Here is a 26911-nt window from a genome sequence, read left to right as displayed (position 1 = left end):
CGTATTCCTTCCCGCTCCCGTCCTCAGACGGCCACAGAGCTGATGTCTGTGCGTGTGTGCTAAGTCGTGTCCGACTCTTGCGACCCCACGGACTGTAGCCCACCAGGCTCCTCTGTCCATGGGATTCTCCAGGCAAGAACACGAGTGGGTTGCCATTTCCTTCTCCAGGGGACCCTTATGACCCAGGGATCGAACCCTCACCTCTTATGTCTCCTGCATTGACAGGTGGGTTCTTTATCACTGAGTCACCTGTTTGTCAGCTGTTTGTTAGAATCAGACATGGAACAATGGACTGGTTCCAAATTGGGAAAGGAGTACGTCAAGGCTGTATACTGTCACCCTGCTTATTTAACTTATATGCAGAGTAATCATGCAAAATGCCGGACTGGATGAAGCACAAGCTGGAATCAAGATTGCTGGGAGAAATACAATAACCCTCGGATATGTAGATGACACCACCCTTATGGCAGAAAGTGAAGAAGAACTAAAGAGCCTCTTGATGAAAGTAAAAGAGGAGAGTGAAAACGCTGGCATAAAGCTCAACATTCAGAAAACGAAGATCACGGCATCTGGTTCCATCACTTCATGGCAAATAGATGGGGAAACAATGGAAGCAGTGAGAGACTTTATTTTTTTGGGGCTCCAAAATCACTGTAGATGGTGACTGCAGCCGTGAAATTAAAAGATGCTTGCTCCTTGGAAGAAAAGCTATGACCAACCTAGATAGTGTATTAAAAAGCAGAGACATCCCTTTGCTGACAAAGGTCCATCTAGTCAAAGCAATGCTTTTTCCAGTAGTTACGTATGGATGTGAGAGTTGGACTACAAAGAAAGCTGAGCACCAAAGAATTGATGCTTTTGAACTGTGGTGTTGGAGAAGACTCTTGAGAGTCCCTTGGACAAGAAGGAGATCCAACCAGTTCATCCTGAACGAAGTCAGTCCTGAATATTCAATAAGGACTGATGCCGAAGCTGAAACTCCGATACTTTGGCCAATAGATGCAAAGAGCTGACTCACTGGAAAAGACCCTGATGCTGGGAAAGATTGAAGGCAGGAGGAGAAGGGGACGACAGAGGATGAGGTGGCTGGATGGCATTACTGACTTGATGGACGTGAATTTGAGCAAGCTCCGGGAGTTGGTGATGGACAGGGAAGCTTGGTGTGCCACAGCACATGGGGCTGCAAAGAGTGAGACACGACTGAGCGACTGAACTGACTGAGAGAGAGAGCGGGGCGAGGGAGCGTGCTGGGGGCGATTAGCTGAAGGTGCACTGGAGTGGCTGGGGGCCGCGCTTGGCTGCAGTGAGGCGCCCAGGCGGGTCGGGGCTGCAGAGGCAGAGACGGTGTAAGGGAGGCGGGGGAGGTAGGTCTGCTGGCGGAGCTGCAGTGAGAGGCCCCGAGGACCCTCGAGGAGCGGCCGGTGTCCTCTCTCTGAGCGTACCACTCCACTTTCCAGTCCCGGCTTCTTGCTCCGTCAAGAACCTCCCCACTAATCTGAGCTGTTCTAAGTGCGCTTTTGCTACAAACAACCCAAGCACCTTGAGTAAAAATATCTATGTGCTATTATGAACAACAGCTGGTTTACAGAGGTTACAAATAGGGACATTCCATCCAATGACCTTTGCCCTTTTGCTCATATCCTAAGCACTGGCCACCTGGGTCACGTGGGGGAGAGTTCGTGGTTCAGTGCAACACAAATACGTCTCCTACAAGCGCTCGCTCTGACGGTGCGTCAGCATGATAGTTTTCCATTCACAAGGGAAAATATACTCACCTGCGCTATTTTTAAAGAGGCAACATCCTAAGAAGTTGACTCAACAAGTCATTAGGCGGGTAAACACCGCATCGTTCATCCCCTTTTCCTGCTTACAGAATCCCTATTGTCTTCAGGAACCAGGTGGCCTCATGTTTCAGGGAGGCTGGGCAACTCCTGAGCGGCAAGAGGCAGATCTTTTTTTTATCTCTACCTAACAAGGTGGTCTTGTTTGAAGTCAGACTAAGTATGTGACGTCTTTATGGCCTGTAGAACCTGCAGGGAAGTCTGCTGGGGGGCAGCTCTGGTGCTCTTCCCTGACCTTTGGTAGGAACACAAGGACAGGGTACAGTCCTTGAGCACCGAGATGCCGGTGTGTGAATGAGTGTGTGATGCTGGGGTTGCTGCAGCCATCCTGTGGCCTGAGGACTCCTCTAGAGGGAACCTGGGTCTCTGGTGGTGTCGCCCCCTGGGTGCTCACCCACAGGCACCTGTCTGAAAAAGGCTGAAGGCTCCCAGGCCACGTTCTCCAGGAAGGGCCATTTTGCGCACCTATGTTTTTTACAGTTCTTTATTATGCTTTGATCACAGAATGTGGGATCTTAGTCGTCTCATCAGGAATTGAATCCACACCCTGTGCGGCAGAAGGGTGGAGCCTTAGCCGCTGGGCTACTCGGGAAGGCCTTTGCTCACCTTTTTACAGGCCAAGGAGACTGCCGGTCAGTGGACAAACTCTGTGGCAGCTGCTGGCCTCACGGCCCTTCCTCATTCACTGGAAACATGGATCGTGTGGACCCCTCTCTACTATAATACGGCTTGGCATCTTTGTCTCGACCTCCAAGCTGAGGCCTCCGGCCAGCCCCTACGGTCGCGTCCTGGCTGACTGACTTTGATTCTCCACCAGATCCCCGCTTGCTCAGCGCCTGCTTCCTGTGCCTGCCTCTGCCTGGAACCTGCCCCTCTCTGCTCCCCTGGCGAGTCTCAGGAAACCCTCGCTTTACATTTATTTTACTGGGAGATGATGTGACGTACCTGGCATAGGGTCGGCGCCCGGCAGACGGGATGTGCCCGCCCGTCCCTGAGGTCTGACTTCTTTCTACTCCTCCTGGCCGGGGCTGGCCCTGCCCTCAGCCAATCTCCTGGGTGTGGAGTCTTGCGGGCCGGGATCTGTGAGGGGGAAGATGGTCTGACTGAGCACAGAGAACCACTCAAACAGCGACGAGGGGAAAGAACGAAATGATCCCAGAGCCCACGTCTCTGCAGGGGACGGACACGCCGTGGACCGGGGCCTGGAGCTGCTGCAGGACAAGGGCTTTGGTTCGCACCCACAGACAGCGGGAAGGCCACCGACCCCGGGTCCTGACACTCGGGCATGGAGAGAAGGCCGGATGGTAACCATGGGGCTGCTCGTGGCCAAGTGCAAGCCCGTCAGAAGCCTCTGACTGAAGCATCTGCAGAGCAGAGCGGTTCTCATCAGCTGCTAACTCATCAGGTCAAAAGTAGCAAACCACGCTCCCGAGTCCAGAGGGTTCCCTTCACTGAGAATCACGTCTCAGGCACCTCCCCCTGCGGGTTTGGGCAGCAACACGCCGGTGCTTCCCGGTTCCTTGTGGTGACCGGCAAGGTCATCTTGTCCATCAGCCCCAGGGGCCCAGCTGGGGCTGTGGGTTTGGGGCGAAGGGCGGCTGGGGAGGGGGAGGAGGGGCAGACGCTTGTCCTGACAGCTGCTGGGGTCCCCTGGCGGCGGCTCCCACAGCTCCACTTGGAGCTGACGGGGACCCAGGACACCATCGTTTAATCAGAAACTTGCTGGGTTTTGGCTTTGAGGATTAATCACAGGTGACACCAGATCTCCCAGGGCTGACAGAAGCTCTTCCTGTCGGGTGTCAGCTTGGATAGGAGTGAGCCGTCACAGACCCTCAGCCCCAGGGGTGGGGGGCGGGGGGACGGGCTTCTCTGGAGGTCACCGTCTCCTTGGTCTGCTCAGCACCGTCCTCAGGGCAGGGCTGGCCTTACCCAACCCCCGCCCAGGGAAATGAGGCTTCTCTGTATTTGCATTAAAAAAGAAGAATGCTCTTGCGTTTTTCCTCTCTTATAATCTGAAGAAAAAGCTTTAAGAAAATTAATTGTAAGAGAGGTTTGAATTGCAGGGAAGGGAAAGCAGGTTTGTGTAGGGAATGGCAGCCCACTCCAGCACTCTTGCCTGGGAAATCCCACGGACAGAGGAGCCTGGCGCGCTACAGTCCGCAGGGTCGCAGAGTAGGACGCAACCAAGCACACACCCACACAGCTACCAACTTGGTCCTAAGGTCGGAGAGAGGATACGTTTGCTGGGAGACTGACTCATCGTTTAACATTCAGCTGGTGGAAACATCATCCCTGTGCTTACAGACTGTTCACTCTGCCAGGCACTTAGCTAAGCCTAACTGCTGGAGAACCCTCTGAGACAGGTGGTTTCATCACCATCACCAGCACCAGCACCACCGTGACCATCAGAACCACCATCATCACTACAGTACAGCCAAGAACAATCAAAAAATGACAGGTTCAGAGTCATAATTAGCATGGAAGGCAGGATGTGGACTTCCTTTAAATCACAAGGCATTGGCACCCCACTCCAGTACTCTTGCCTGGAAAATCCCATGGATGGAGGAGCCTGGAAAGCTGCAGTCCACGGGGTCGCTGAGGGTTGGACACGACTGAGCTACTTCACTTTCACTTTTCACTTTCATGCATTGGAGAAGGAAATGGCAACCCACTGCAGTGTTCTTGCCTGGAGAATCTCAAGGGGGAGATTTGTGGGGGAGCCTGATGGGCTGCCATCTATGGGGTTGCACAGAGTCGGACACGACTGAAGCGACTTAGCAGCAGCAGCAGCAGCTCCTAGAATTGCCTTAAAACAAAAGAGAGTTCACCTTTTAAACGACACTAACCAGTAGGTATGGGGCTTCCTTGATAGCTCAGTTGGTAAAGAATCCGCCTGCAAAGCAGGAGACCCCAGTTCGATTCCTAGGTCGGAAAGATCCCCAGGAGAAGGGATAGGCTGCCCACCCCAGTATCCTTGGGCTTCCCTGGTAGCTCAGCTGGTAAAGAATCCACCTGCAATGCGGGAGACCTGGGTTCGATCCTTGGGTTGGGAAGATCCCCTGGAGAAGGGAAAGGCTACCCATTCCAGTGTTCTGGCCTGGAGAATCCATGGGTTTGCAGAGAGTCAGACATGACTGAGCGACTTCCATTTTCACTTTAAACCAGTAGGCGTATGTACAAAACGTCCCTGAAATATCACTTTAACAAGCGTTAAGACAGAATTAAAACCAAGCTCTTAAGATAGCAGAGCAGATACTGGCTCAGGATTCAAAACAGCTCTTGCTTCTCGAAGGAGCAATCAATTGCTTGGTGAGTTATGCGCTTCCTGTCATCGGTATTATCCAAGCACAATCGGCCAGTGACTATTTGCCCTCCAGCAAAGCCCACTGTGCGAGCAGAGCTCGCAAGAACAGTTTGTGTTGCCTCTTACGTAAGAATAAACCGACAGCCAAGGACCTCTCGATGTTCGATGTTCGAGAAAAGTCTCCGTATGAAAGGACGAGATCGAAAGAGACAAACTGCCACAAGGAAGCTGCAGGAAGCTGACAATGCACAGAGCAAGGGAAAACTGAAACAAAAAAATCCAATAATCAAAATCCGTGAAGAGATCAGGTAAGATACTGCAACCACAGAACAATGCAGGGAGCTTTGACAAGGGAACAATCAAAGAACAAGAAAAAGCTCTCAAGAGATTAGAATAAAGTTAAGTGGAAGCTTAAAATCAATAGAAAATTTAGAAGATAAAGTTGAGGAAATATCCCCAAAAGTTAACAAAAAGTTAAAGAGAATGAAAATAAGAAAGGAGGAGGGGGAGCGATGTCAATTTAGGAAGTCTAATATCCAATAAAGTGAAATCTTAGAAAGAGGTTACAGAAGCAAGTTTCCTTTCTTGTATGTCTTGTGGGGATACAGTATCAATTATGGGATGAAATTATCAGGGACGCTAGTATTAGAGGATTCTTCACATGCAAAAACAAGAGCATTTAGTTTTGAAGGGTCCTTTGAGTGCTTAGTACAAATCAGTGGAAAAGAACCTTCTCGGAGTATCGTTCTGAAATTTTAGGGCACCGGGGAATAAGCGAAGACCCTGAAATCGTCCTGGGAGGAAACATCAGGCCGCGTGCAAAGGACCAGAAGTAAGTTTGGCATCAGATGTTTCAAGAGTGATGCTGGAAAGTGGGGGACAGTGAGGTGACGCCTTCACGTTTCCAGTGGAAAATACTCCTAAACCTAGGATTCTATACTTACCCGAACTATTGTGTATGAAAGCAGAATGATGCTGTTTTCAGAAAGGCAAGGACTCTAAACATCTAGCTTCCATGCATCCTTTCTTAGGAAGCTACTGCAGGATATACTCCAGCAAAATGAGGGAATAAAACAAAAATATGAAGGCCAGGAAACAGAGCAGCAAGGAGTGTTCCAGGATGACAGGGACGCAGCACGGAGAAGCTGGCCAAGACTGCAGCAGGACCATGGAGGGTCAGGGGAAGTAATGGATGGTTAGCTGATATCCTTGATAACTTAGGAAATAACATCATTAGGCAAATGACAGGTGTGAGAGTCAGACAGAAAAAAAATTGAGGACAGGTATGATTAAAAAAGCCCCAGCAAATGAAGAGAGGCAATATGAACTTTGGACAAAATAAAAAGATAAGAAGGAAATGTAATCCCCGCATACAACTTGCCTCAACTCGAACAGTATTTACCTGGTCATGATAAAGTAACAGGTGAACTGATCAGAATGTTCCAAGACGATGGATGGCGGGCGAAGTGCATGGAGCAGGCAACTAAAGTTATCATCTACCTGAAGGCATGGCGATAAATGTCTTAAAACTGGCACATCATTAAATAGCAATGTAAGCACATTACTTAGAAATAAGGAGGTAAGGAGAAGAAAGCAAAATGGAGAAGGGTTAGAAGTGGCTGCCCCTGGGGATCAGCGTATGACAAGCCTATTTCACTTTCTCCCCTTCATGGATCACAGTCACGGTGAAGGGCCTTGCTGAACTCAATGAAGCTATGAGCCATGCCGTGCAGGGCTACCCAAGATGGACGGGTCATAGTGAAAAAATCTGACAAAACGTGGTCCACTGGAGGAGGAAATGGCAAGCCACTCCAGTATTCTTGCCAGGAGAATCCCACGAACAGTATGAAAGGGCAAAAAGATTTGACACTGGAAGATGAGCCGCTGGGGCTGGAAGGTGTCCTGGGGAAGAGCAGAGGGCAGCTCCAGAAAGAATGAAGTGGCTGGGCCAAAGCGGAAATGCTGCTCAGCTGTGGATGTGTCTGGTGGTGAAAGAGAGTTGGACCACAAAGAAGGCTGAGCACCAGAGAATTGATGCTTTCGAACTGAGGTGCTATAGAAGACTCTTGGGAGTCCCCTGGACTGCAAGGAGATCGAACCACTCGATCTTAAAGGAAATCAACCCTGAATGTTCATTGGAAGGACTGACGCCGAAAGCTCCAATACTTTGGCCCCTGATGCAAAGAGCTGACTTATCAGAAAAGACCCTGACGCCGGGAAAGACTGAAAGCAGAAGGAGAAGGGGGCGGTACAGGATGAGACGGTCAGATAGCGCCACCGACTCAACGGACGTGAATTTGAGCAAACTCTGGGAGAGAGTGAAGGCCGAGGACCATGGGGTCACAAAGAATTGGACGCGACTTAGTGACTGAACAACAATTGCTACTTTAGTCTTGAACTCTGCTTGACGTATGTATTACCATGGCTGAAAAAAAAATAAAAAATAACATTATGTCAACAGTTGGAAGTATGGGTCAGGCATTTAGGTATAAAGAATCAGTTACTCCATTCTCTGCACACTTACTATATTTCACTTTTTGTAAAACTTGTCGGACAGCTCACCCGTTCATAAATCAGATGTACTGAGTGTGTGCAGGGCACTTCACAGATGCCACCTGGCTTTATCTTTGCAGGAGCTTGCTAAGATGAGTTTTATTATCCCCATTTTATGATGAGGAAGTCGGATCAGAGTTAAATAACCCGGTGAGACCTCATACCACTAAGATTCCAAAGCAGCTCTCACCAACTGAGCATCATCTGGTCTTAATTAAACCAGCCACGATCACAGCTAACACTTACAAAGCATAGCATCCAATCTAACCACTCAGACTCCTCGCTTCCTAGGCTCTACATCCTAGTCCCTCATTTTGCTGGAGCATATCCTCCGATACCTTCTAGGAAAAGGCACACGGCCGTTGCCATAGGCAGACATTGCCTAAATTCGCGTGTGGACTTCCCGGGTGGTCCACTGGTTATGACTTTGCGTTTCAGTGCAGGCGGTGCAAGTTTAAAGCCTGCTCAGGAAGCTAAGATCCCAAATGCTTCATGGCCCAAAAAGCCCGCACATAAAACAGAAGCAGTATTGTAATAAATTCAATAAAGATTTTTAAATGGTCCACATTAAAAGAAAAAGAAAAAAACACCTAAACTTAAAAAAAATGCTCTGGATAGCTAAGACATGGAAGCAACCTAGATGTCCACCAAAAGCTGAGTGGATAAAGAAGCTGTGGTATATATACACAATGGAATACTACTCAGCCATAAAAAGAATGCATCGGAGTCAGTTCTAACCCATCATACAGAGTGAAGTGAGTCAGAAAGAGAAAAATGAACAATGTGTATTAATGCAGATATGGAATCTAGGAAGACGGTGGTGACGAATGTATCTGCAGGGCAGCTATGGAGATGCAGGCAACTGAACAGACTTGTGGACACAGTGAGGGAAGGGGGGGGGCGAATGGAGGGAGCAGCGTGGAAACACATACACGCCGTGCGTGAAACAGCCAGCCAGCGGGATTTGCTATATGACACAGGGCGCTCAGGCCTGGGTGCTCTGCGACAGCCTTGAGGGAGGCGGGAGGGAGGGGACATACGTATACCTGTGGCTGACTCACGCGGATGTATGGCAGAGACCCAGACAGCATTGTAAAGCAATTAGCCTCCAATTATAATTAAGTTAGAGAACTGGACATGGAACAACAGACTGGTTCCAAGTAGGAAAAGGACTACGTCAAGGCTGTGTATTGTCACCCTGCTTACTTAACGTGTATGCAGAGGACATCATGAGAAATGCTGGGCTGGAAGAAGCACAAACTGGAATCCAGATTGCCGGGAGAAATATCAATCACCTCAGATATGCAGATGACACCACCCTATGGCAGAAAGTGAAGAAGAACTAAAGAGCCTCTTGATGGAAGTGAAAGAGGAGAGTGAAAACACTGGCTTAAAGCTCAACATTCAGAAAACGAAGATCATGGTATCTGGTCCCATTCACTTCATGGCAAATAGGTGGGGAAACAAATAGGTGGAAATAGGTGGAAACAGTGGCTGACTTTATGTTTTTAGGCTCCAAAATCACTGCAGATGGTGACTGCAGCCATGAAATTAAAAGACGCTTACTCCTGAGAAGGAAAGTTATGACCAACCTAGACAGCATACTGAAAAGCAGAGACATTAATTTGCCGACAAAGGTCCGTCTAGTCAAGGCTATGGTTTTTCCAGTGGTCATGTGTGGACGTGAGAGTTGGACTGTGAAGAAAGCTGAGCACTGAAGAATTGCTGCTTTTGAACTGTGGTGTTGGAGAAGACTCTTGAGAGTCCCTTGGACTGCAAGGAGATCCAACCAGTCCATCCTAAAGGAGATCAGCCCTGGGTGTTCATTGGAAGGAGTGATGCTGAAGCTGAAACTCCAATACTCTGGCCACCTGATGCGAAGAGCTGACTCATTGGAAAAGACCCTGATGCTGGGAAAGATTGAAGGCAGGAGGAGAAGGGGGTGACAGAGGATCAGACGGTTGGATGGCATGACCGACTCGATGGACATGAGTTTGGGTGGACTCTGAGTTGGTGATGGACAGGGAGGCCCGGTGTGCTTGCAGCTCATGGGGTCACAGAGACTCGGACACGACTGAGCGACTGAACTGAACTGAACTGAAGTTAAGAGAAAAATGGTGGATGTGGATGATGTCATTTAATACAAGCAGCCTGTGAGGCAGCTGCTACTACTGGCCCCAGTTTACAGAAGAGGAAACAGGTTCAGGGGGTTCAGCCACCTGGACTGTGTCTGCCTCGCCTTTGTACCCCCCACCACAGCCCCACCTCCCTTATTCAGCACGGGGCCTGATTCTTCAGAGGTGCTCAATATATATCTGTTGGGTGAAAAAAATACAAATCAGATCCTGAATAAAATAAACAACGAGGCTGCTACCACATCAAACGTCAAGCCCTGTGGAAAGAGGGACAGATGCCTCTCCCTCTCTGCGAGCCGCCCCAGTGCAAAAGCTCTGCAATGAGAAGGGGTCAACCGTCAGCTAGATAAATGCGCCTCTGGTTAATTGATCTGCCTGGATGATTGGAACGAGAGGCTTGAGATGGAAGGTTTAATTATTCCAATGAAACCTCCACTTCATTGAAACGACTTCTGGCAAAAAAAAAAAAAAAAGGAAAAAAAGCTGGTGGGGGGAGATTATTGAGAAGGGTAATCTCCTGCCTGGAGACGCGGGGACACACCACACTGTCTGCTGCGTCCCCAGCCTTGAAACGGAAGCTTAATGGAAAGGAACCAGAAGCAGCCCTCCCTGGGTCTCCTGCCCCGCAAGTCCTTTCATTCCTGCGAAAAAGGGCACTGAGAGACGCAGCTAGAAAACTCCTCCTCAGGATTCTTCTCTGGCGTCCCAGTTAACTCTCAACCTCTGTCTGTCTCAGCTCGTTCAACTGAAATATTGGGATGATAACACTTCCCATGAATTAACGTGTGTACAGCAATCAGGAGACCTTTGCTGACACATATTGTGAAAGCAGCAATTATTTTTTTAAATTCCCAGCGCGGCGGCAGACACTGCCAGCAGCCAACCCGATATCCATCCTCTCCCTCTCTTTTTCGTAATAAAGGGCCCTTCAAACACATGTGTGTGTGATACACAGGCTTCCCTGGTGGCTAGCAGGTGAAGAACCCACCCACAATGCTGGAGACACAGGAGACGCAAGCTCAGTCCCTGGGTCAGGAAGATCCCCTGAGGAGGAAATGACAACCCGTTCCAGTATTCTTGCCTGAAAAATTCCATGGAGAGAGGAGCCTGGCCGGTTACAAAGTCTGGGGTCGCAAAGACATGACTGAGTGACTGATGTACACACACACACACACACACACACACACACACACACATACACACACATACACAGACACAGACACACACATATACACACACACAGACACACAGACACACACACAGATACACAGACAGACACACAGACACACATATACACATACATATACACACATATATGCACACAGACACATACACAGACATACACAGACACATACACACATATACACACAGACACACACACATACATATACACACACATACACACAGACACACACAGACACACAGACACACAGACACACCGAGACAGACACACAGATACACACACACACACACACATATACACACACATACACAGACACACACATATACACACACACAGACACACAGACACACACACAGATACATAGACAGACACACAGACACACCGAGACAGACACACAGATACACACACACACACATACACACACATACACACACATATATACACATACATACACAGACATACAGACATACACACACATATACACAGACACACACACATACATATACACACATACACACATACACACAGACACACACACAGATACAGACACACAGACACACACACAGACACCGACATACACACACAGACACACACTCACATATATATACACACACAGACACACAGACACACACAGATAGACACACAGACACACAGACACACCGAGAGAGACACACAGATACACACACACACACACACACATATACACACACATACACAGACACACACATATACACACACACAGACACACAGACACACACACAGATACACAGACACACAGACACACAGACACACATATACACACACACATATATACACACATATATGCACACAGACACATACACAGACATACACAGACACATACACACACATATATACACAGACACACACACATACATATACACACACATACACACAGACACACACAGATAGACACACAGACACACAGACACACCGAGACAGACACACAGATACACACACACACACATACACACACACACACACACACATACACATACATACACAGACATACAGACATACACACACATATACACAGACACACACACATACATATACACACATACACACATACACACAGACACACACACAGATACAGACACACAGACACACACACAGACACCGACATACACACACAGACACACACTCACATATATATACACACACAGACACACATTTATACACACATATACACATATATACACACACATACATATACACACACAGACACACAGACACACACACACACACGGTTGTGCCTGATTTTGGTTGTGGCACGTGGGATCCAGTTCCCTGACCAGGGATCGAACCCGGGCCGCCGGCCATTGAGAGCATGGAGTCTCAGCCACTGCGCCCCCAGGAAGCCTCTCCACCCTCTCGCTGACTAACAGAGCCCCAGCTCTGTCTGGGGCGTCACTGTGCCCACCTTTAAAACCTGCGTTTCTAGCCCCCCTTGCAGCTGGCATTGCGGGTGTGTGACACGGTTCTGGCCAATGAGCTGCGCGTGGAAGTTCCTGGATGACACGTCTAGGAAGGGTCCGGAGAGGGGATGGAATCAGGCGAGAAGCACTTTCTGTTTGTCCCCGTCCTCCTCCCTGGAATGCAGGTGTGATGCAAGGGAGCAGAGCAGCAATCTTGTGAGCGGGAAGCTCACACTCGAACGTGGCGGCACAGGGAGCTAGAAGGACTTTGGGGCCACGCTAACCTTTGAGTTCTTTGTTCATGAGAAGAATAAAATCCCTAGGACGTATAAAACCCTGATTTTGTTTCTGTTAAAACTTGCAGTCAGCAATTGGTGCAGGCAACAATCGTCCTAGCAGATACATTCAACAAACAAGATCCAAGCCTTCTGAGAAAATCGCGTAGCTTCCAGCCAGCCAGACTTCTAAGTCCTACAGTCTGAGAACTTCCTTATCTGTTTGCTCCTGTCCCTTTTTCCCCCTAAATACAAAACCAGAGTAAGCACGAAATCAATCAGGACTCAGCGCTGCCCACGGACAAAGGCCTGCAGAGGACGGAAACAAACGGCGCGACTCGGAGGGGGACCTCCTGGGAGATGGGGCACAGCCTGGGAGGCGGCAAGCAACACCGCACCGCTGCGGCGCACAGGCAGGACGGCTGATTCATCCTGCCCTCGGGTCCTGCCTCCAGTCCCGAGCCGTGCCCTCACCTTTCAGCCAGTCTCTGCTCACGTCTCCAGGCTCCGTCACACCCACTGGAGTCGTCTCTTTACTCCACTTGAGTTCATATGCAATCCTCCCCGCCTCGAGTTACAGCCAAACTTCTCAGCCGTCACCCGAGGTTCGCCCTGCCCCGCAGCCCAGGGCCCTGCTCACCACCACCCGGCCCTCCGGCTCTGTTTCCGCCGGACGCTCAGCGGGGTTCTCTACCCAGGTGACCTGGGCAAAGGGCTCATGGCCTCTACAGAACGAGAAGGTCTCAGCTTGATAGCTTTGGGGAGAGCGGGGATCATCTGTGGGTAGCCAGGATTTGGGGGTGGTGGGGGGACACGGCAAGCACGGCCTCCCCCCGCAGGCCCTGCCTCACATCCAGACTTCTGCAGTGGCGTCTGACTGGCAGCCAGCAGGGCAGAGCACTTGGGAAGGGCACACACCTCCTGCATGACCAGAGGGTACGCTTTGCCCTCGCAGCCCGCCCGCTCTCATTTTTCTCCCACCGCTGCAGAGAAGCTTTTGTGAAAAGCACAATTAGGAATGGCAGACTTGAATTGTTCTGAAATGCGTATCAATTCATCACGTTGGCTCTCTATGAGCATTCGCCCTGTCTGGATTCCAGAGCTTTGCACACACACGGCACAGTGTGGGCTCCGAGGGCCTCCGCGAGCCGCAGCTGGACACCCCTCTGCCAAAGCCTAATGGCAGCATGCGGTCGGGCCCCTCTCTCACTCCTGGGAGGCACGGCCTTGCTCTGGGGCGGCCCCGACGGTGACGGAACAGTGTTCCCTCCTGCGGGCACCTTCCGGGCCTGGTCAGCAAGCCCGCCTCGGCCGCAGGGGGCTGTCAAGTCAACCACCGGCTGGTTCCAATTCTGGAGCCCTCTGTGAGACCCCGAGCACCATCTAAGCTAAATTCTAGCACAGGAGAGGTGGGGGGAAACCATGAGCTCCTGTCCGGCCTGGGGTCTCGGGGAGGCCTTCTGGAAGGGACAGAACTGGACCTGGGGCAGGCCCAGTCCTCAATGCGAGTTCTGGCCCGCGGAGGCCTGCTGCCGCGAGTCTCCCGGGCGGGCGGATGAGTGCGGAATGAGCCCAGAGGCCCTGAGAACCTTCTAAGCGAAAACACTGGGTCCTTGCCTTTCGCAGGAAAGGTCACCAGCATCGTCAAGCAAGAGCCCCACTTGGAGAGCAGCCAAGAATGAGAATCGGAAGGTTCTATGGGAGCCACGTGCAGGTGTGAATCTTCCCCTTTCTCTTCTGCTCGCCTTGCCTGGCTGCACGGGAATCCCACGGGAGCCCGGGACAAGGTGACAAGAGGAGGCCAGGTGGGGCCTGAGGCCTCTGGACGCCCACGGTAGGGAGTAGGGAGCGGGGTAAGGTCTGCAGAGTTTGGTAACGAGAATACGTCAGCGTCGATCTGTGGAGCCCGTCACTCAGCCACCCATCCATCTAGTGGATTCAACCGCATTAAGAGCCTTGGACGACAGAAGACCAAGAAAAGAGACTCTGAGAAGGTTCAGGAGAAAAGAAGACAAGGGCAAGTGAGGATAACACACGAGCGACACATTTAGGGACGTGCATGACTTAGCAGCATCAGAGCAGAGCAAAGGAGGCGGAGAAAGAAACTTGAAGGAACGAAGGTAAGAAAATCTTGCAGATTCGTTGGAAGGAGGGGGTGAGAGAAAGACGGGAGCAGAGGCTGCTGAAAGAGGAGAAGGAGGACGGGCCTGGACCGCAGCCGCCCGGCCCTCATCACAGAGCCGGGCTTCAGCTCCGAGAAGGCACGCCAGCCAGGCATGGGGCGGGGGAGTGCAGGTTGCCGGAGCTGCTCAGAGCCACGTCCTCTGAGGCCTCGGGCGGGCAGGCTGCACGCAGAGCGAGCACGGGTCTCCCTGCTGTGTTTGTCAGACACCCTGAACACCTACTTAGGATCGATGCAGCAATCAATTTAAAATGCATTTCTGGTTGTGGGGCCGGCTGTTTCTTGAAATGTCATGGGGGACAGGTAAAGGCATATTTCCCTAAACATATTTCCCTGTGTTTGAAAATAAGCCTGCCAACGGCTTCCATCAACCAGGTTAGTATCCAGAAAGACACACATCAGGTTTTCCTATAGGACAGAGGGCGGTGATGTCGGGAGTGGTGGTGGGGTGTTTTCGCCTCCAGCTCTCTTAAATCCCCCATCATCACCCAGGGAGAGCGCCCACTGCTGAAATCAGGGAGGCTGGCCCGGCCGCGGCAGGGAGGCCGGCGGGAGGCTCGAGGCTCTGGTTTTCCCCAGCTGCACTGGGCTCCCAGAGGCTCTTTCTAGAAAGGCCTCCGGGGCTGGTCAAAAATGCCGGTGCAGGAAGCAGGAGACCAGGCTTTCATGTAGACCTCAGACTTCCGTGAACACCCCGAGGTGTGCGAGGCTTGAGGTCAGAACTGTACTTTCTCAGACCTCAGTCCCCTGGGCAGATTTCCGAGCAGCAGAGGAAAGCAAAGTGGGAGGAGGTTTGAGGGCTGGGAGAGAGTGACTCCTTCCACTCTCGGCTCAGGGAGCTGGGGGGCCGGGGTTCCATGGACAGGCCCCCAACAAAGAGGTGGCTCCTGCCCTCCAGAGCTGAAAATACATCGTGCTTGAGGGTAGGAAGTGCCACGGACCTCCTCCTCTCAAAGACGGGGGCTGTGGGGCGAAGGCTTGCAGGAATTCTACTCGAGTCAAACAAAAGGAGAGTCAAGCCAAGTAATCCTAGCACCCAGAGACAAAACCAGCAACTTCTGCTTCCCTGTGTTCTAAAGCCGGGCCCCCAACTCCAGGATCTAATAACGCCTGATGAGCTGAGGTGGAGCTGATATAACAACAACAAAGAGAAAAACACACGATAAATGTAATGCACTTGAATCACCCTCCCCTCCCGGGTCTGTGGAAAAATTGTCTTCCACAAATCCAGTCCCTGGTGCCAGAAAGTTTGGGGAGTGCTATTCCAGAGGAGAGGATACGGTCCTGGATTCTGCCATTTTCCGCTGTGTGGCCTCAGGCACACTGCTTAACGTCTCTGAGCCCCCATTTACCGTTCTGAAAAACCGGTGGCTCAGCGGTAAAGAACCCGCCTGCCTATGCAGGAGATGCAGGTTCCATCCCTGGGTCAGGATGATCCCCTGGAGAAGGAAACGGCAACCCACTCCAGTATTCTTGCCTGGGAAATCCCACGGACAGAGGAGCCTGGCGGGCTGCAGTCCACGGGGTCACAAAGAGTCGGACACGACCGAGCGACAAAACAGCAGCAACAGAATTGGCCGCAGCGGCCGCGTCTTAGGGTGGCTGCAGCGCACACGGGAGGCATCCTCGTCATTAGCTTCACCGGGCAGCACGCGGGATCTTAGCTCCTGGACCAGGGATCGAACCTGCACCCCCGGCATTTGAAGCGCAGTCTTAACCAGTGGCCCGCCAGGGAAGTCCCACATACGAGGCACTTCATCTCATCAGTCCTCACCTTCGGAAGTCCTCGGCAGAGTCCAGGTGGAGCGCGACCTCTACCCTGGTGTCCTGAATAATGACCTCCACACCAGACAGATCTTAGAGGAAACTTTAAAGACCCGAGCAAATCAGAAACCCAGAGGGAAGGACGAGGACAGGTCTTTAAAGCGTGCCCCGCTGCTCATAACCCTCTGGGCAGGGCCATCTCCCGCTTCCATGTGCGCCCCCGAGGGCTAGCAGGGCTCTTTCACAAACAGGCGCTTCATATTAATCGAGTGGTCGATTTCCGACGGATAAGCGCTGGCTCTCTGGTTATCCTTTCCTCCTTTCAGCAGAAAAGACCTTTCTTCCCTCACGGGGGTGGGGAGCTTTGCACATGGCAGCCGGCTGACGGGCTCACTCAGGTTTCGCTGGGCCTGCATTTCAGATCTAAGCGCCAGTCTATCTTCCAGTCCCAATCAGTCGTGGACTGGAAGTCTAGAATATACCTCCCTCCAGCTTCTGACTTTGGGGTCAGAGCCGTCTTGTCACAAACCATGAAAATGCAGAAAAGCCATAGGTCCCCCAACCTGCTCTGAGAACCCTTCGGCTGCCTCCACTCCCCTCAACTCGTCACATCAGTGTGATGGCAACCCCCGCTTTTTTGCAATGGGCTGCTTCCCTGGGGCCCTCCCGGAGTCTGAAGGACACGCTGCATTTTCAAGGATAGCCCATTCCAGCCACTGGGGCGGGGGCTTCCCTAGTGGTCCAGTGGCTAAGACTCCATGCTCCCAACGCAGGGTGCCCGGGTTCGATCCCTGGTCAGGGAACTAGATCCCACAGGCCACAACTAAGAGTTCGCAGGCCCCACCACCCTCAATAAATAAATACCAAGAACAAACCATAGCAAAACACAAGTTAGCCACTGGGTTGCGGGGGTTCCAGTGGCGGAATCCTAACACTTTGAAAATGGACAACCCACCAGGAGCCGGCATTTGGGTGGGGGGTCAGCCTAACATGTCACGTTCTCAGTGGTAACAGGAGGTTTACGGAGACCTCCCCCGGCTGACTCTCAGAAGGCGTGTTGCTGGACCAGCTGCATGACGCAGGCTGAGCCGCAGCGGGCTCCCGACACCCAGTGGGTTAGAGGTGGCGTCCAGATCCCAGGAGGGTGCAAAATGACTCAGTAACGAAACCCACAGAGAACAGCGAGGGTGGAGCAGGCAGGGCTAAGAAGAGACCGCCGTTGGGCACAGAGCTGGGGACTCACCTCCGTGAGTCCCAAGTGGTGGATCCGTAAGTAATTTAGACGACTCCAGACCCACTCCAGACCAAGGTCCTGCCTCCCGGCGGGAAAGGAATTTTCAAGGTACCAGCGCTGGAAAACTGCAGGACACAGCGGTGAGTTTTAGTTTTTAACTGTGCAGGAAAAACAAAAGACGCGCCTCACTCTTCAGCACGTCTGAACAGGACTGAAGCCACGAAAGGCAACCACCACCATCTCCTAATCCTTCTGGGACCAACGACCCAGGCTGGGGTGGCTCCAGACGCTGGATCTGTCCAAGTTCCCCCTCCTCCCCGGGTCTCGCGGCAGCAACCCGATTTACTGGAGACATTTTTAGAAGAATACAGAGCGCTAGTCGCCACCATTATTACAACAATGGCGCTTCCATGCGAAGGAAGTGAAATTCGAGCCAGATTTTCTGTCCCGAGATGTTCTGCCGAAGAGATGGCGTGTGAGTAAGTTAGTTGCAATGCCTGCATGGAGCATCCACCACGTTGGGAGTGAAATAGGCTTGTGTGTTCCATCAAGCGTCAGGCTTTCGAGAGAGAGAGATGCTTAGAAAGGGTCTCTCGACTCTGAATGAACCCCCCAAAAAACAGCTCTCTCATGGAACGGGGCCCCCCTCCCTGCCTCCCACCTCCCTGCCGCCTCATTTCCAGTAGCTTTCTGTTATTCCAGCTTCCTTTCCCTTTGGATCATCAAGGCTGGCTGCACTGACTGCTAGAACATCAGGAGCAAACGGCAGACTTCTCCCACCTGGCCCTCAAAGGGGTGGCAAGGAGTTGTCACGGCCATGGGACAGAACTGCCCTGGGAGTGGGCAGGGCCACGGGCCACGTTCCCGTGTCTCCCACTTCCTTCTCCAGTCCTGGCAGCCTCGAACCCCCACCACCAGTGACCCTTCAAAGGCAGACATCTTATACACACAGTGGACTACTATTCAGCTGTAAAAAGGAACAAAGGACCGATCCTTACACAGACAAAATCATCGAACGCATCGAACTGAGCAAAGAAACCACACTCCAAAGGCCACACGCTGTGTTAGGCAGTTGATACAAGAAGTGCAGAACAGGGTGATCCACGCAGACAGAAAGCAGGTTGGCGGCGGCCAGGGGCTGGGGCGGGGGGCAGAAGGGGTGGCTGCTGATGGGCACGGGGCTTTACCTGGGAGCGACGAGAACGGTTTGGAACTAGACAGAAGTGGCAGTGGCCAGACACTGCAGAACTGGTCACATTAAAACGGTGGGCATCGTGATGCCCACGTCACCTCGAATCAAAGCAAATCAGTGAAAACAGCGACAACTTCCTGAGCACACTCAAGGTACCAGGTCGACAGCCAAGATTAACCGGAACCCATTAACTGATGAAGAGATAAGGAAGCCGAGGCGGGGGTGGGGGCACCTGGGCGGGCAGGGGTGTCAGACAGCCACGCGCTCTACTCCCCGGGCGTTCCAAACCTTAGGCTCTGGAAGCCTGGGGGTCGGAGGAGCAGACGATGAGAACCTCTGTGCCCAGGACACGGAGACAGAGGCAGAGGGAGGCGGGCGAGGGTATGAAGAAGAGATGGGGACAGAGAAGAGGGGACAGGAGCTTGGAGTTTTATTTAGTAGCCGCAGGTGCGGGGTGAGAACAGGACACGGAAACGAAGCAAGACAGCCGTCAAGGGAGGAGAGTGGGTGGCGGGGGCACCGGGCCGCAGGGCGGGCTGGGCGGGGCACGCCAGCCTGACCGGGAAGCACGCCTGGCTCCCGACTCGGCCTCCTGGTCATCACGCGCCTGCTCTGAAACCTCCCGAGACCGTGGGCACCTGGCACCCGAACCTGGGCGATTCCCTGTAATCAGGCTCACCTGTTTTAAAGCCACCCGCCAGTTCGAAACATACAAACGCCGAAGACTCACATTTTCCACGACGGGGGAGTCGGGAAGACAAGGTCGCAAAATACCTCCAAATGCGCGGACTTTCCTCCCCAGGAGCTGAAGCCTGCCTCTCAAGGGACTGCCGTGTCAAGGTGTCTCTGATTGAAGTTGGCAGGGCTGGAGACTGGAGGGTGTTTCTTTTTCACTTTCTCTGCCACCAGGCACCGGCAAATATGAGCCTGTGTTTTTTTTTTTTTTTTTTCTGACGTCTCATCCTTCCCACACGGTTGTGCTGGAAATAACTTGACCGAGTGTTTGAGAGAACCAGTGATGGGAATTTGGGAATCTTAATGTTCAGAGATCATCTCCAGCTTCTCACCATGTAAGTGAAAGCTTATGAATCAGGTGCAAACCAGAAAGATTTTTTTTTTTTTTTTTTGCCTGTGCCACATGACATAATCAACAATAATTAAGGCAGCCATCAAATCTGCACCCAGACACTGTACATGGGTATGGACTTGAGAGACAAGTTTTTGTTTTAAATTAATCTATTTGCTGGGGCTTCCCAGGCAGCACTAGTGCTAAAGAACCTGCCCACCAATGCAGGAAATGTAAGAGATATGGGTTCGATCCCTGCGTTGAGAAGGTCCCTTGGAAGAGGGCATAGCAACCAACTCCAGCATTCTTGCCCAGAGAATCCCAGACAGAAGAGCCTTGCGGGCTACAGTCCGAAAGGTCACAAAGAGTCAGACACGACTGAAGAGACTCAGCACGCGCGCACGCGAGCGCCTGTTTGGTTTTGGCTGGGTTTTCGCTGTGTGCACGGGCTTTCTCCAGTTGCTGCAAGCGAGGGCTACTCTGCAGTTGCGGAGTTTGGGCTTCTCACTGCAGAGGCTTCCCCTGCTGGAGAGCTCGGGCTCCTGGGGTGCGTGGGCTTCGGCAGCTGTGGCTTATGGGCTTGGCTGCCCTGCAGACGTGGAACTTCCTGGACCAGGGATCGAACTTGTGTTCCTGGCACTGGAAGGTGGATTCTTAACCACTGGACCACTCACTGGTGGGACAAGTCATCAGCACAGCACTGCTGCCTCTGTGATCACTGAACCAGCCCAGCCTTGCAAGCCAGCTGGGTTTCATCCGACAGGCGGTGACATTTCAGCATCTCAGGACGTTATCTGCTGTGTGGCGGACACATCCTTCTTTCTCATTTGAAAGGACGCCTCCATGATCCAGTTGACTCCCTCAAACCAGTGTGACCCCCAAAAATAGATTCCAATCTCTGATAAGCCAAAGACCCCCAGGGGCTGCTGCAAAGCTCTCTTCTACTCCCCCAGGACTCAATGGATTCCTGAAGCTCTGCATGAGGAAATGGGGAACCTTCTGAGTTGCATCTGGGAAGTTCCGTGAGGGCGACACCCCCCGGAGGCCCCGTCCTCCGACTCCCCTGGGGCACCATTCACCACACACCACGCTCTTCCTCCCCGGGTTCTGGATCCCGCCCACTCAGCTCTGCAGTCTCCCCTCACTCCATTCTGCTTGCGGGCAGGAGCTGGGCCTGGTGAGCAGTTGGCCAACGTTCACCAACAGGCTAGCTTCTCGGCGCACGGAATCTTCACACATCTCGGAGGAACTGATTGAAAGGTGCTCCCTGGGGAGTGCGGGAACCCCAGGGAGGGCAAGGCGGTGGGGCTGTGAGCCGCAGATAAAGGCGAGGCCCCAGATTCTGGGGACAGATGTTTGCACACTTCCTCTCCACCAGCTGGGCTGCAGGCATCTCCCTCCTTCACCCACTCCCATGCCTTGGCCCTCCTCGCAGTACTCCCTCGATGACCCAGAGAGATGGTATGGGGAGGGAAGTGGGAGGGGGGTTCAAGATTGGGAACTCATGTACACCCGTGGCGGATTGATGTTGATGTATGGCAAAACCAATACAGTATTGTAAAGTAAAATAGAAAATAATAAAGAAAGTGAAAAAAAAAAAAAAAAACCACACACACACACACACCAGCACGTAAAAATGAGCGCGTTCTGGTCCAAACTGATCATCAGGCGTTTATTGAAAGCCTTCCCTGGGCTCTAGTCCATGCTCTGTGCATTCAAAGCCTAAAACAGCGGCCAGGCACCCGCTGTCGAGTCTCCTGTGTTGTTTAGGAAATTAAGATGAAGCCGTGCGAGCTCACGGTTTGGACGGATCGGTGAGGGGGTTAGGGACTCCACAGCGGCCCCTGCCTGCTCCAGAGGATGCTCCCTGACCAAGGATATGGGCTCATGAGCTGGGCGCACACCCGTTGGAGTAAGAGGACTGGCGGTTGGAAATATACTCACAGGTTTGCAAACCAGCTCAGCCCCAGGAGTGGCCGGCGGGGCGGCGGGAGTGTCTCTCCAATCCCCTCTCCTCCAGCGCCGTGACTGCCAGGCCCCCAGGAAATGCTGAGGCTGCAGAGAGCACTGCACCCCCCCTCCCCCGGAAGCCCACACTCAGCACCCCCCTCAGAGGCTGCCTCTATTTTTAGCAGGGGCAGAGATGGGGGCTGGGGGGCTGCCACACTTCCCTTTTTATTTTTGTTCTGAGCAGCAGCTGTGGGTGACTTTCCGCAGAGGGGGAGGCTGGGAGAGGAGGAGCCTGAGGCTCCTGGGGTGGGCGGGGTGCTGAGGGGCAGGAGGGCTGTGTCTGCCATGGGCGGGGGCAGCAGGGATGGGGGGCAGGAGGGGAGGGGAAGGGGCAGCAGCTCAGCCCACCCTTCCTGGGGCCCCTGCAGCTGTGCGGACCTCGCCCGGGAGGCCTCGGTCCTGACTGTCAGCTGCGTAGAGGAGGGAGGCTGGCTGATGGGAAGCTTGGGGCCCAGAACCTTCCCGGATGGACGATGCTTCCGGGGGGGCCCCATGGGGGGCTGTCCAGAGCCAAGTGCCCCACCACACTCTCTTCTCCTTCCAACGTCCTCCTTGGACGCTGACTCAGCTCCTCTGACCATGGTGCCCACCCCTCTCTGCCCAGTCCCGCTGGACCGTCCCCTGAGGGCTGCAGCGGGGCTGGGGACCACCCAACCCCCTTGGGAAGCCCTAGAAGTGGACGGGTCAGCAGACTCTCAGGGAGACTGTGAGCGAGACTGAGGGGACATGTGACGGCCTGGCCTGCAGGCCTAGGAGGATACGAAAGGCTGGCCCGCCGCTTTCCGGGAAGCCGGGATGCCACCAGACAGGAGCTTCTCAAGCCAGGCTCCTTAGCCCCATGCCACACAGAGCCCAGACCTCTGGCTCAGCTCAGTTCCTCTCTTTGCCAGCCTTTCTCTCCCTTTCCTTGTCTACACAACTGCAGGATGACCAGTCGGCTGCGTGCGTCTCAAACGAACGGTCTGCAAACAAAGCACCTGGCCACCGAGAGCCCAACCAAGAAGCAGGGCCCAGCGGCCACCCGAGCAAGGGCGCTCACGGCCCTTCCCGAGCTCCTCCCCGCGCCCACCCCAGAGGCGAGCATGGCTGTGCTCCCTGTCTCGCCTTTTTTCTGGACCTCAGGAAAATGCAGCAGCCTGGCCAGCTCTCCAGGGTCTGGCTTGTCCCTCCATGTCCACTGACGTGTGGGCCATGGTTTCTGCGTCTACCTGCTGCCGGACACCTGGGTCGTGGCCCAGTTCGGCCCCAGGGGCATTCCTGTACAAACCTTCGCGAGGGTGTGTGTTGTCATGTTTTTTGAGTAAAGACTGCAGGTCACGGGGCAGGTGATGCTGAACTCTGCAAGGAGACCCCACTCCATTTCCCAGAGCGGCCCCGTCACCCGGCCCCCAACCCCCGCCAGCGCCGGGCCTTAGATTTACTCCCGACTGGCTGAGTAAAGACCCGGTTCTCTCGCTCTGCACAGCCCACTCCTCCCACCTCACATTCCCTCCCGGTCTCCCTCTATCGGGACCATTCATTCTTCTATGTCTCCCAGGTGGACGGGGCTGAATGGTGATCCCAAACCCATGTCTAACTGGAAGCTCAAAATGTGACCTTTTAGGAAGCAGGGTCTTTGCAGATGTAGCTAAATGAAGACGAGGTCTGCGTGGATTAGGGACGACGCACGCACACAGAGACACAGAGGGAAGACGGCCACGTGACGGTGGGATGCAGAGATAGAGCGATGGGGCCATGAGCCACGAACACCTGGAGTCGCCAGAAACTCCAAGGAAAGAAGGGTCCTCCCTAGAGGGAGCACGGCCCTGCCTTGATTTCACACTCCTGGCCTCTACGATTGAGTAAGAACGTTGCTTTTGTTTGAAGCCATCCCGACTGTGGGAATCTGTTACGGCAGCTTCAGGACGCAGACACGCCCGGAAGCTTCTCAAAGCGTGTCTCCCAGTCAAACTGCTATCTGACCTCAAGGCCCTCCCTCATCAATGCCTCGTCCTACAGGAAGCTCTCCCTGATTACCCTCAACTCATGTATCTCCTCCCTGCTAGGCACCTCCAGACAGGACCCCCACAGTGGCTACAGGCCACAGTGCTGTGGCCACCACTGACCAGCTGGGTGACCCTGGGCAGGTCAGGGGCCAGCAGGACACAGATGTGGTAAAGCTGGGTCTGGGCAGAGTGTGGTTAACAGATAATCTGCAAAGCTGTGGAGGTCAGTGGAAGACTGACCGGGAAGAGGGCAGTCTCCTGGGCTGCACCACCACAGTTCCCACGGGCCTGAAGGGGCGGGTGCGTGGGAGTAGTGGGTTCTGCAAACCCCAAAGCGGCCCCCAGGGAGGGGCCAGATGACAAATCGCCTGACCTTTGCTCTCCCTGTGTTCTCCCACTGGTCAGACGGGAGAGGCCAAAGGTCAGGGAGCCATGGATGGGCTTCTCGGGGTCAGCCTCTGGGCACAGCAGTGGGGGGTGAGTCTGCAGGGCAGACGGGGGCCTTCCGGCCTCTTTCCCAAGTCCTGGGTGCCTCCTCTGTACGTGGGACAGCGACCGTGCTGAGCTCACAGGGGAGCACGTGGGCGCAGAGACACTTGGATGCTGGGAGGCCAGCCGGTGGGGGCCGGGGCCTGGTAGCTGCGTGGTCTGTGGGTGTCTGCGCACGTGCCAGGCGCCGATGGCCTAACTGCTGCTTGAACTGAGGACGAGGAAGCAGGCCCTCCTCTGTCTGGGCAGGCACCACCTTCAGGAGGCTTTCTTGGAGATGCTGAGTGCTTAATCCCCCGTTCCTGGCCCTGCTGCAGGAGCACGCGGAGGGAAGCCTTGCTTCCACGCACCGCCTCCTGGCTGTCCTGACGCTGTTCTTCCAGGAAACCGAGGCTCAGAGAAGCCACAGGCTTTGCCTGAGGTCACGTGGGGTCTCGGTCTGCTTAGAGGCTGAGTGCCGAAATACCACTGTCCAGGCGGCTCAAACGACCAGCGCCGATGCCCCCAGCTCTGCTCGCTGGACGCCGCGATCAGGGTGCTGGTGGCTGGGTGTCTGGTGCGGGCCTCCCCTGGCTCACAGGCACCGCCCTCTCGCTCTGTCCTCAGGCTCTTCAGTGTGAGCTCGTGGGGGCTGGGGGCTCTGCTGTCTCTGCTTCCTCCAAGACCACTAAGCCCATCACGAGGCCCCCACCCAGGACCCCGTCTAACCCGCATCTCACCGGAAGGCCGTGCCTCCCGCCCTGGGTTCAGCCCGCAGCTCTGAGAAGCGCTGGGCCGTGCTGGTGGTTTGGTTCCTCCTGGGGTCGGGGGCTCCGTGTGCCTCCCACAGGGTCGGGGGGCCCCCTCATCACCTGCTGCGCCGGGAGCATCGCCACGACGCTGTCAGCGGAGGGACGACTCCCCGAGCCAATCGATGGCAGGGCAGTGCAGCGTGAAGATGCAATCTTCACGGTCAGAGCGCACCGTAATGGCGTTTCGGGGCTGGCAGGGGGCCTGGGTGCCATTTCAGCCACGGGCGCGGCCACGCACCGTCGAGGGAGCACAGGGGCTGCGGTGAGCTGAGGCACTCACTGAACCCGGACCCTGCTGGGCCCTCCTTCTGAGTTTCCTCCCGCCCTTCTCAGCAGGCATCCCGGAGACCAGCGCCCGCGGCCCTCCGTGTTGCGGAAGAGGCTCTGTTGCAGGAGAGGGTGTTGAACGCTGGGCCCAGGAGCCCCCACAGGGGTGGGGGCGAGCAGGGGCTGACCCTGGTCTTCCGCTCCCTGCACACGGACCTCTCATCACCCCCCGCCCTCCCCTCCCCTCGGAGAAGCGGATGCTCCCAGTTTCAGGCAACAAGCGGCAAGGACGACGCTGCCTGAAGCTGCCCCGTCGTGGGGGCGTTTCAGGGCAGAGGACGTCCGCCCACGTTCCAGGGTGGGAAGCCCTCAAGTCCCTTCTGAATTCTGAAACACGCCCTGCTGGAGAGACCAAACACAGATCGCAGAAGTTTTTTTTCTTTCTCCCCACGGCTGGGTGAGGAGATCCCCACGGGCCTTGTCAAGGGTCCACAAGAGGGATGAAGCCAGCACCCCAGGAGCCGAGGAGCTGACTGTCCTGGGAGGTGCGGCTGCTCGAGGCTGCGGGGGACGGGGCCCTGGGAGCCCCCGGGTGGAGCAGCATCCCGTGAGAGGAGGCGGCATCGAGAGCCTCCTGCGCCTCCCGGGAGGCGTGCGTCTAAGCCTGCAGGGAGGACCGCTCCAGTACAGCGAGGAGGAGACGAGCAAAAACCGCTGGTTCTGCGACGGGAACAGCCCCACGGGCGCTCGGTGACCCCGGAGACAAAACACAGCCCGCAGCCGGGGGAGGGGGGTGACTGGTGGCTTCAGTGTAGGAACCCCGGCCCAGAGTCCCGTCTGTCCCGCCGGCCGACCCGCCGAGGTCAGGTTCCGCCCAAGGACTTGGGGTGGGCCTCCTCCCCACGCCGTCTGCTTATTTATCTGCCTTGAAACCACAACTCTCGACAGCACAGGCCCTTCACTGCTGACTCAGTTGTCAGAGTCAAGACTCATAAAATCCTATTTCAAAAAGGTCCAATGATTTTATTTTCTGATCATAAATATGAAGTTCAGTTAGCAGTTTGCTGCTGATGAAGTTGCCGTGGAAGCAGAGAGGGGAAGAGAGCAGCCCGAGGACAACAGAACCGGCTCCTGCTCCCTCTTGCCTCCTCCCTCGTCCACGCGGGGTCGGAGCAGAGAGGACGCCTCCGCCCGGAAAGGCCGG

General features: G+C 54.1%; 1 protein-coding gene across 7 annotated transcripts in view; it reads right to left on the bottom strand.

Moving 5' to 3' along the window:
• CARD11 (caspase recruitment domain family member 11) overlaps positions 1-26911 on the bottom strand; it is a 104543-nt gene that overhangs the window by 36302 nt on the left and 41330 nt on the right. For 2 of the 7 annotated variants that reach the window (XM_060406077.1, XM_027962079.2), the window contains exon 2: positions 2787-2921. The exons of 3 other annotated variants lie outside the window; for them this stretch is intronic. Coding sequence is in view for 3 of the 4 variants with exons in the window: in XM_027962079.2 (XP_027817880.2) it covers positions 2787-2793 (7 nt within the window). In the remaining variant the exon portion in view is untranslated. Of the gene's footprint in view, positions 1-2786; positions 2922-17916; positions 18033-22109; positions 22196-26911 lie in introns of those variants that run through there. 2 more of the 7 variants (XM_042240529.1, XM_042240530.1) reach the window with 2 other exon arrangements.

Source organism: Ovis aries, chromosome 24 (assembly GCF_016772045.2).
Source record: "Ovis aries strain OAR_USU_Benz2616 breed Rambouillet chromosome 24, ARS-UI_Ramb_v3.0, whole genome shotgun sequence".
NCBI lineage: Eukaryota > Metazoa > Chordata > Mammalia > Artiodactyla > Bovidae > Ovis > Ovis aries.
The sequence above is the reverse complement of the archived record's forward strand: the minus strand, read 5'-3'. Positions and strand labels throughout refer to the sequence as shown.